This window comes from Nilaparvata lugens, chromosome 4 (genome assembly GCF_014356525.2).
Source record: "Nilaparvata lugens isolate BPH chromosome 4, ASM1435652v1, whole genome shotgun sequence".
Lineage (NCBI taxonomy): Eukaryota > Metazoa > Arthropoda > Insecta > Hemiptera > Delphacidae > Nilaparvata > Nilaparvata lugens.
The window spans coordinates 27,286,024-27,298,139 of NC_052507.1; the positions used below are offsets into that span (position 1 = coordinate 27,286,024).

The window sequence follows — 12,116 nt, forward strand, 5'->3', positions numbered from 1 at the left end:
GTGTATGATAGGCTTCAGTGCTGCAGCGGGGATCGGTGTTGATGACTTGAGGAGACTCTGCATATTGCGACTCAGCTTTGTGAAGGGCTGGGGACCCGATTACCCCAGGCAGTCGATTAAGGAGACTCCTTGTTGGATAGAGGTAAGTTTCATTCATACTTTCCCTACACATGTATTTGATTATTATTTTAAATCAAATAATCAATATTCATTGAAATAGCAAGTAGTATTGAATAACGGCAGTTCTCTCACGACTGAGGAGCTTTAAACTCCATTACTTGAATTCTTAGCAAAGCAAGAAAAACTATCCTCTCTTCAGCTGTAGGTACAGAAATTTCATTAATTCAACACAAGACAAGATATTTAGTGCTTATTAACTTAAGTATTAAAATATTAATACCACATCATAACTTGTGCTATTCATATCACAAAACTATTATAACATTGGAAGAAGGATGATATACTATGTTGAGTCTTATAGATATTATTTTTTGCTAGGAGCTGAACTTCAAACTCTTGAAAATAATCTTTCAAGTTGAAAAAAAATATTAGTGAATATCTATCTAGGACTCATAAGGAAGAGCTATATTGTTCCATAGCAATACATGCAATAGTTTTCCAGAAATCATGTCAGTCAGTGAGTGAATCTCATCTTATTTTTTTGTCATAGTCATTCAATTCCAGTTGTTTTCCATGCATGGAATCAAGTCGTTAAATAGATTATTATAAAACAAATAGACATAATAATGATCTCATTACAGCATACTGTAAAGAAACCATATGTTTTCTTAACAGTCGAGAATGTTTCCTAGTTCCGAAATAGGAACAGACCAAGGCTTGTAGAAAGAGGTCAAGAAACGATCCCGTGATGCATTGCAAAGTGGCCACAACAATGTTTTTCAGTTCACCAATTAGCTGAAGCGAGAGCTTATGTAAAATATTTTAAAATACAAATTAACTCAAATTGAGATTATTTGTACATAATTATGTTCGTCAATGTCGAGACATTTCTATCAGAAAACAAATTTTCGACATGCTGGAAACTTTTTTGTTTTGAAAGATGGGTGTGAAAGCGTGACAGTTTCTCAGAAATAATTGATATTTTTTCCAATTGTCTAAAGTAGTCGGAAGATCGTTTTTTGGCCTCCAATTATTTCTGAGAAAATTTCTCGCTTTCACCACCCACTTATCTTTCAAAACAAAAAAGTTTCAGCATGTCTAAAATTTGATGTTTCTGATCAAAATTTCTCGTCATTGACGAACTTAATCATTAATTAAGAAATAATCATAGGTCAGATAAAAATGATCCCGACACCAATAGAATAGAGACATTTTCCCCGTTATTTTGATATAAAATTCTCAAGCATCACGACGTCCAATGATTCTGAGAGAATTGATATTCAAAAGAAAAACAAACTTTTGCAATGTTTCCAATTCCATCAAAAAAGTTGAATTTTCTTTCAATCCTTCGGCAATTCGATATCAATATCACTCAATATCCTAGTCCATTCCGAATACCATCCACATGTTTCTTCTAAACAGTACTTCGCAATCATTGATCGATATAGCTCAGCCGGGAGTTCGAAAGAGTGCAATATGTATTTTGTGTGTGCTCGCAACGTATAAAGCCACAAAATATCTTTTCCGGTCTCCAGATAAATCATATAATTTGTCGTGTTTTTTGGCAAACCATATATTCTCTTAAAAAATGATCTTAAAAATATCTCCAACTCTTCTCTCTCCATATAGGCTACCCCCAAACCTGAGCTGCTTATGTCACGACAGCTTTACTTATTGTTTCAAATATCACCCACTTCATGGATAAAAGTGCCTCTTCAATAAAGATATCACTATAATTTCTTCGGATGGATGGCCAAGTCTCAAATTATTTTATACAGACTATAAGGCTGCCATAAAATATTACTTTCAAAGCGCCAAACTGGCTAGCTCCAGTATCTAATTCAACTTTATTACGATTTTGAAACATAATCCATTTTATAACGGTTATACAGTTTTCAAGAAACTGTATATTCATTTCATTTCCTATTTAAATTGTAATCACTGGCATATAAGTAGGCCCACATCATGACTGGAAAAAATAGAAATATGAATTTATTGTTTGCAGGTACACCTTCACAGAGCATTACAACTACTGGATGAAGTGTTACATACAATGCCAATAGATGGACCTCGGCCCATGTAGTAAGTTTTAACCTTCATTCAATGAGCCATTTTTCTTATTAGTAGCGACAAAAAGTTATTTGTTTTTTCTGGACATTTTTCATTCATTGTCTTCCTTTCCTACTAATTATATTTTTTCTCATATTAACTCCACTTTGATCTATTCTAGACTGAAACTGTTTTTGTATTTCTTCGATATGAATGAATATGTATAATCCATTCATAATAAACTATACGTAGATTCCAATTGCATAGTATGAACTCTACAGAATTGAAAAATTGTTATTATTTCCCCATTTAATGCTATAATTTTTTTCCTGGTGAGTAATGTGCCGTGGAAACATTGTTTCCATGTAAAGAATATTTTGTGCACGACTCATTGGTGCAGTTAGATTCGGTTACTTTCAAAAAAATCTGGTGTGGCGCACTCACACAACTTTCCTTGCCGTTATGAAAATTGATCACCTGACGCTAGTGTTCTCGCGCATATCAAGTCTACTTATAAACAAATATCTGAGCCAGCTGGTGACAGGATAATAACGCTGGAGACATACGAGGTCTGCTATCTCTTCATAGTGAGTCATTTAATAGAATCAACAGTTGCCAACAGTTTGCGATTGGATAATCACATTTTCTCGAATTTCGTGCTTATTTTTAATTTTAGGTGAAAATGTTACAAAACATTAAGTGTAGAGATTTTAATGCTCAATCTTTTCCACTCGAAATTTTTCTTTAAATTGTATCTGAAGCCTGCTAACTGGGAATCTAAAATCAAACTTTGCATAGATGGGGTGGAGCTCCTGAAATTTTTACAGATATGAGACTTGTGGCAGTTGATAGAGCTTATCAATTACTATTTTTCGTATAAATTGTGATGAATCTTTCAAATAGATCTCATGAAAAGAGAGAAAAATTGTGATTACCTTTTAAAATGAAAGAATTTGCTAAAGGAATAGTTAGCGACCGAGCGATAAAGCTTACTTATCAATAACTGTATATTTGATAAGAGTACCGTTCTGTACTGAATATTTTTCTAGGAAAATTATTCAATAAAATTATAATTATTTTGCAGATGAAGCACAAATTATTTACGAATTGCTCATTGATTTTGAGGTTACACTTTGTTTACTATCGATCAGATGTTTTTAAAACAGTTCGAACGCAGCTGACTGATTCAAAGTATTGTCAAATGTCACGCTGGCTTCACGTAAGATATAATACCATCTCTAAAAATTAAAACTATCCATAAAGGACCAAGAATTTCAAATAAAAAAAAAAAAAATAAAATGTATGTATTATCGTTGAAATTATTTATTATTTAAGAAATTATATTATATGTCAGGTCTTATTGTAACTAAATAGGTCATAGCATGAAATTATATTATTGATAAAATGGCAGAAATTAATTATAACAGTCTCAAACCTAATAAAAATTGTACAAGAATATTAATTTATTAATGATTTAATTCAACTGAACCACATGGTAATTAAATCTCTTTGGCAAGCCAAGCCAATCATAGTGCATAGAAATAGCACCAAGAAGGTGATCGTTTGAAAGCAACACATGTTAATCTATTATCAGACAACAACCCTGTCTTATCATTTACGCCAGCACATGTACATTGTATGAGAGGAACTATGTCTAGAAGATTAAGCAGTTTTAAGAATTACATAAATTAAATTATTATTGTAATTAAAGGAATTATATTCTACTGCTTGCCACTGACGTCATGTCTACGTCACAAGCGTTCCACCAATGGCAAATTTTTATGCAAATTATTACATCGAGATTCTGAGAAGAAAGGTCTAGCCAAGAAGCTGAGAAAAAAAGACAGCACTTCCCTTTTGAAATCCTCACCGTGCAGATCTCCTTTTATAGTTACCAAGACCTATTTGTGAAAATTTCTTGTTCGATTTTATATGTTCTATTTGTGAGCCGATATTTTAGGCCAATTTATTTGTTATTCGTAAATTTCTGTTTTCATCAATCGATAAATTAAAAGTTTAAAGTAAATTATCCCTTAATTAATTCGGTGAAGGAAATATTAAATTAAAATTCCCCACGTGCTGAAACCGAAGCCTGGATTGCCGCCGATCAAACGATTTTTGATCTAAAGAAGAAAACCACGACCGCCAAGGAAATTCACGTGAGTTATAAGTTTTTAAAAGGGGCCCCAATCTACGCTTCGAAAAATATTTCAGTGCAGAAACATAAATTTTTTCTTTGTTGAATTATTGGCCATGCCGACAAGCGCTTTTAGTTACTAAGAGTCTAGAATTTATTCCTATTGAATTTATAAGAATTTGTAGTTGATTAGCTATCCTCCGCTGCCAGAACCACGACCCCGAGCATTTTAAAATATTTTTTATAATTCATTTTTCACTATTTTTTCAAAACTGTTAAATTTTATCAATTGTAAAATTCTGTTGAATCACGCATGGTATCATGCAAGCACAAGAACATTTTAACTCCTTTTGTTAATGCTAAATTATTATCAACCTGTAAATCAAATTCTGAATCTGCACTGTATGATTACATATTTTATTGTAATATATTTCAGTTTTGTTAATTCGCTTTCTGAGTTCGATTATTTCTTAAGCCTGTCAATTATTGTGTCTGATACGTTCTATATCATCAAGAACCGATCGAATACGATCATTGGAATAATTGAATTAAGCTGGATATTGGAACAGGTCTAAGTGGATGTAGCGAGTGGGGTCAGATCGAGATATTTATTCTTTGTCCTTACCTGCTCATATATCAGCTTTTATCTGTTACCTACCTCGACTTAGGAGCGAACACATCAATTGTACAGCAGTGGCAGCCATAGATCATATAAATTCCTACAATAGAGCTTAAAACCCGACAAGACTCTGTTCTCGAAATATATTCTGAACGATATTTGGTCCAAATACCGTATTTTAATCCTTCAGAACTTATTAGAGACGCAGTCCCGTAAATTATCTACATCGGGATTTTTGCTCGACCTGTATGATTTTGTATGCTCATTCTTCACAGGTAATAATTTTAAGGTATCCGTATTCAGTGTTTAGCGATCGCTACACTGCTTATAAAAATTTCATCATTATACAATTTGTCATTAGAGGAATCAAGGGTGAGCGAGCGTTTAGGCCTCCCGCGATTCCGACAATTGTATTGAGTCTTGTAGTGAGTCAATCAGTCTGGTGTTCACTCAGCGTCCACGCACGCAATTACAAAATTTATAGCCGCTACACCATTGACTCAGTACAAGATTCACTCTACATGTGTGAAGCCGTTAAAAAACGCACCACATGATTTGCCGGCCCAACGTGAGGCATTTGGATACAGCACTACATGATTTGGCAAATCTCTCTACATATGTGAGGCGAGTAAAATACAGCACCACATGATTTGGCGCCCAACAGTGATAGGCATTGAAGAGGTGGATAATCGACTACGAGGATTATTTAGTTGCTCAGTATACTATAGCGCTGACAACGGGAAAATTTTTGAAAAATTCATGGTTGTGAATTTCTTCAATTTTAATATTAACTGTTCACTGTTATATAAAATAACAAGAAGTACCATACCCAATTTTTGAACGGAAAAGAAATTTATCGATTGATGAATTTTTAGAGAAAAAATCGAACTCAGAATTTTATTAACGTGTTATTCGAAAATTGGTCATACTATAAGTCATAGGTATAAGAGATATCATAAGAAAGGTGATATTATTTGAAGAATATTAGGTCTATATTGAAACAATTTATAAAAATTTACAGAAAAGAGGATTGAAGTTATTTATATCTTTAAAAATTTTTTAAAGCATAAAGAGGGAAGTAAAATTAAATCACGGATATATTGCGGAATAATTCAAGCAGAGTATCACTGCTTTTATATAAAATTTTGCGAAGAATACTAGCCTATATATAATTGCGGCAAGAAATTATAAGAATAAAATATTTATAATAATAGTAATAATAAATTATAAGAGGCGTACCTGTATTACCGCATAAGTGTTCACTGTGTATCCTGTATGTTCTTGTCATTTTTATGTTAACGATATTGCTAACTTGACTTATTTATCACTGAACACATTGCTAAACCACTTTTTCTGTATTTCACTCACTACGAAGCTATAACAATTTCTATTGGATTTCTTATTAATTATTTTATATATCACATCAACACTTTCACGTTTTTTATTCACCGCACACGTTCGTCACATTATTTTCTCACAAACTATGGCAGGAAACGACCAGGTCAATCCAAGTCTGTCGGACACCGAGGACATCTCACCCGATTGTTCGCCGCCATCCGCATCTGCCACCGCATCTGCCGATTTCCATCCAAACGTACTGGATGATTATCTTCGACGCAGGTGGAGGAGAGCTGCATCCTAGTGGAGGATCCATCGGCAGCCCAAGAGCCAGAGGACGAAACATCGGGAGAGCATACGGACGACGACGCCCCAGAAACAGGAACCCCCATTTCTCGCACCGTTGCTCGGATAAAAAACCAGCAGGTGACCGTTAGATGTATGCCCACTCCCGCACTGGATATGGACGCCTTCCTGGAAGCAATAACCAGTAAGATAGAGAAAGGAAACAAACAAACAAATGAAGCAATAAAACAAAGTTCTTCAGCAACAAAGGAAGAGTTAAAGAAGGAAATCCAAGAAATAAAGAAGGACAACAAGCAAACAAAGGAAGAATTAAAAAAGGAAGTTCAAGAAGTAAAGAAAGTAAACGAACAAGGTTTGGAGAAATTGAGTCAGCGGATGGATGAAGCATTCCATGATACCGATAATACCATCAAAAAATTAGCTGAGTGTCTGGATAAATCAATTTTAGAAACAAATAACCGATTGGATAGGATATCTGAAGATATGCATATGGGAAAAATCAGCGTCGAAGTCAGCATTAAGAAACATATACATGTGGAGAAGGATACAATAAAGGTGGTTAAAGTCAAACAAGCAAGCGAACATAACACATGTATGGAAAACCAACCCACCGAGAATGTCAAGACTGGAGTCGCGCCGCACCCCGCCGAACGCCGAGAGGAACCAGTCGACATCGCCCGCCAAGCCGAGGACGACATCCATGGCATAGAGGGGCCAGCCGTACAACCGCGCGCCGGACACCAGGAGTCCAAGGACGTTGCCGACCACGTTGAAGAGCAGCCCGGACCGCCGACCGCCCACATCACCGTCCATCCACCGAAGACAGCGCCTGCAACATATAAACCCAGCATTCATGAAGATAGTCACCTAAACAATAGAAATGAAACAGAAACCCACAACAAATTGAAATCACAACTGAAAATAAAAACCTCTAAATCAAAACAACACACAAGTAAAATAGCAGCTCCACAAAAAAGAAAAATGGTCTCAAGAAAAATTTGTCTACACCGCCGTCATGTTAGGCTAAAATCTTACATCACGATTCCCACCGACATGCAAGGAAAAAGGGAGACGATATCCAGAAGAACCTACAACCACCTCAGTCATGTCCGGTTAAAATCAAGCCGACCGTACACCACCATACAGAAAAGAAAAAGATTATTTGAAAAAACACACGGACACCATCGGCATGTCAGATTTAAGGATATCAAACTGCATGTCACCGGCCGACAAAGAGGAAATGCGTTTATAAGAAATGATTTACACCACCGGCACATTCGTTTTAAGCCAAGTTTGATAAAACAGACAGTCACAAATCGGAATTGGACCTTGAATAACACCGGAATCAAATTTAGATGGGGGCTTGAGAAAGAAATAATGTTTTAATTAACTAGAAACTACATTTGTGGATTATATCAACTATCAAACTTCTTCATAGTCACAGCCTACCCATCAAATCATATCTTTGCAGACTAGCATCTTTCTACTGCAGCCTAATCATAATCAACATAACCTAAACTTCGCCACATCTCATCTAATAAACAACAATCCACTTCAAATGAAGAAATTGAAATCAACTTTAAGTCAAGAAAATAAAACTACAAAACAACTCTACAAATTACCAACCTAATCAAGCCATCCGCCTCATGTCATAGTCATCACAGAAACAATCGCCTAGTTATATCCGCCCAACTGGAAAACAAAAACAAAAATTGGATTATCCACAGAAAATAATTATAAATTAGAAATAACATGAAGTTAGTAGTGAATAGGAGGAAAGAAAATAAACAAAGTTTATTTGAAAAAAAATGTGTAAATCTAACCTCGAAATACAGAATCAATAGAAAAATCTATTCAGAACCAAAGCCTGTTCGATAATTTTCTTTGTCCCACCAACCAATGTGTACGAAATCCTAGAGTCAATGTTAATGGAATCCAAGCAATATCGTTATTTAATTATTGTAACCTGTTATTTAATGTGGAATTATAAGTAAAAAACGCAAACAAAAATATATATTTATGTTAATTTGCACGAAATGCGCATGTTCTATGTCATATAAATGTATGCTAAAAAAAAAAAAAAAAAAAAAAAAAAAAAACTAAAAGAAAATGAAATTCTTACCTTTAAATGTGAAATTTATTACTGTTGCATCAAAAGATCATGAATTGTAATTCAAATTGATAAATATAATCTGTAAGACTTAATATTTGTAACCAACATTGATAAAAATCAAGAAAGCCATTTCAAGTGTAACCCCGTTTGTACACAACGTACTAAGCGCAAATAAGAAATTGCTCGAGTCAAACGGTAGACGATTGTCAAGTCACCGAAGTAAAATCACACTCTCACCCAATTTATGTAAAAGCCAGAATAAAGAGTCGAAACCTGTAATAACTATGAAAAAATGATGAAAGTCTATATTTGTTGCAAATACTGTTCAAATCTTAAGAAGTAATATGTGAAATCTTGTATATTTGTTATAGTTATGGGTCTGCTCATAAGCCACCGTGAATGGAAGTTGTGGAGTTGTTTTAATGAAGGATCCAAAGAGACCTCATTAATTATTGTATTTCGATTGTATCCAATGAAGGAACAATCAATTATTTATTTTCTCGTAGCCAAAAGTGCACGATATATGTTTTTAGTGTTAAGTGTGGAGTTTTCGTAGAAGTAAGGAGATGAAATAGTGTATTCATCACAATATCGGATTTTTCAAATAGTCATTGTTTCGACTCGTCTCCCAATTACCTATTTAAAATATCCTGGGGGCTTTTGTGTGATGAATCTTTCAAATAGATCTCATGAAAAGAGAGAAAAATTGTGATTACCTTTTAAAATGAAAGAATTTGCTAAAGGAATAGTTAGCGACCGAGCGATAAAGCTTACTTATCAATAACTGTATATTTGATAAGAGTACCGTTCTGTACTGAATATTTTTCTAGGAAAATTATTCAATAAAATTATAATTATTTTGCAAATAAAGCACAAATTATTTACGAATTGCTCATTGATTTTGAGGTTACACTTTGTTTACTATCGATCAGATGTTTTTAAAACAGTTCGAACGCAGCTGACTGATTCAAAGTATTGTCAAATGTCACGCTGGCTTCATGTAAGATATAATACCATCTCTAAAAATTAAAACTATCCATAAAGGACCAAGAATTTCAAATAAAAAAAAAAATAAAATGTATGTATTATCGTTGAAATTATTTATTATTTAAGAAATTATATTATATGTCAGGTCTTATTGTAACTAAATAGGTCATAGCATGAAATTATATTATTGATAAAATGGCAGAAATTAATTATAACAGTCTCAAACCTAATAAAAATTGTACAAGAATATTAATTTATTAATGATTTAATTCAACTGAACCACATGGTAATTAAATCTCTTTGGCAAGCCCAAGCCAATCATAGTGCATAGAAATAGCACCAAGAAGGTGATCGTTTGAAAGCAACACATGTTAATCTATTATCAGACAACAACCCTGTCTTATCATTTACGCCAGCACATGTACATTGTATGAGAGGAACTATGTCTAGAAGATTAAGCAGTTTTAAGAATTACATAAATTAAATTATTATTGTGATTAAAGGAATTATATTCTACTGCTCGCCACTGACGTCATGTCTACGTCACAAGCGTTCTACCAATGGCAAATTTTTATGCAAATTATTACATCGAGATTCTGAGAAGAAAGGTCTAGCCAAGAAGCTTAGAAAAAAGACAGCACTTCCCTTTTGAAATCCTCACCGTGCAGATCTCTTTTATAGTTACCAAGACCTATTGTGAAAATTTCTTGTTCGATTTTAATGTTCTATTTGTGAGCCGATATTTTAGGCCAATTATTTGTTATTCGTAAATTTCTGTTTTCATCAATCGATAAATTAAAAGTTAAAGTAAATTATCCTTAATTAATTCGGTGAAGGAAATATTAATTAAAATTCCCCACGTGCTGAAACCGAAGCCTGGATTGCCGCCGATCAAACGATTTTTGATCTAAAGAAGAAAACCACGACCGCCAAGGAATTCACGTGAGTTATAAGTTTTAAAAGGGGCCCCAATCTACGCTTCGAAAATATTTCAGTGCAGAAACATAAATTTTTTCTTCGTTAAATTATTGGCCACGCCGACAAGCGCTTTTAGTTACTAAGAGTCTAGAATTTATTCCTATTGAATTTATAAGAACTTATAGTTGATTAGCTATCCTCCGCTGCCAGAACCACGACCCCGAGCAATTTTAAAATATTTTTTATAATTCATTTTTCACTATTTTTTCAAAACTGTTAAATTTTATCAATTGTAAAATTCTGTTGAATCACGCATGGTATCATGCAAGCACAAGAACATTTTTAACTCCTTTTGTTAATGCTAAATTATTATCAACCTGTAAATCAAATTCTGAATCTGCACTGTATGATTACATATTTTATTGTAATATATTTCAGTTTTGTTAATTCGCTTTCTGAGTTCGATTATTTCTTAAGCCTGTCAATTATTGTGTCTGATACGTTCTATATCATCAAGAACCGATCGAATACGATCATTGGAATAATTGAATCAAGCTGGATATTGGAACAGGTCTAAGTGGATGTAGCGAGTGGGGTCAGATCGAGATATTTATTCTTTGTCCTTACCTGCTCATATATCAGCTTTTATCTGTTACCTACCTCGACTTAGGAGCGAACACATCAATTGTACAGCAGTGGCAACCGTAGATCGTATAAATTCCTACATTAGAGCTTAAAACCCGACAAGACTCTGTTCTCGAAATATATTCTGAACGATATTTGGTCCAAATACCGTATTTTAATCCTTCAGAACTTATTAGAGACGCAGTCCCGTAAATTATCTACATCGGGATTTTTGCTCGACCTGTATGATTTTGTATGCTCATTCTTCACAGGTAATAATTTTAAGGTATCCGTATTCAGTGTTTAGCGATCGCTACACTGCTTATAAAAATTTCATCATTATACAATTTGTCATTAGAAGAATCAAGGGTGAGCGAGCGTTTAGGCCTCCCGCGATTCCGACAATTGTATTGAGTCTTGTAGTGAGTCAATCAGTCTGGTGTTCACTCAGCGTCCACGCACGCAATTACAAAATTTATAGCCGCTACACCATTGACTCAGTACAAGATTCACTCTACATGTGTGAAGCCGTTAAAAACGCAAAAAAAAAACCTGATTTTTTGACAACATTTTCTCAATTTTAGCCGCCTCTTGAATGCTTTGATCGAAATTGTTCGTGCGGTCTTTCTTTATTGTAATGACCTTAAGTTGTCAAATTTCAAGTCATTCCGTGATTGGGAGATGAAATATCGTACACAGACGCACATACACTCATTATATATATACCACACTACACACACACACACACACACACACACACACACACACACACACACAGACCAATACCCAAAAACCACTTTTTGGACTCAGGGGACCTTGGAAACGTAAGAAATTTAGAAATTGGGGTACCTTAATTTTTTTCGGAAAGCAATACTTTCCTACTATGGTATAGGGCAAGGAAAGTA

At 34.2% G+C, this 12,116-nt stretch overlaps 1 protein-coding gene across 2 annotated transcripts in view; it reads left to right on the forward strand.

The window, feature by feature from the left end:
* LOC111051884 (mothers against decapentaplegic homolog 4) overlaps nt 1-12,116 on the forward strand; it is a 41,660-nt gene that overhangs the window by 22,639 nt on the left and 6,905 nt on the right. For both annotated transcript variants that reach the window (XM_039427239.1, XM_022338463.2), the window contains 2 exons: nt 12-142; nt 2,126-2,202. In XM_039427239.1, the coding sequence (XP_039283173.1) occupies nt 12-142; nt 2,126-2,202 (208 nt within the window). The remainder of the gene's footprint in view (nt 1-11; nt 143-2,125; nt 2,203-12,116) is intronic.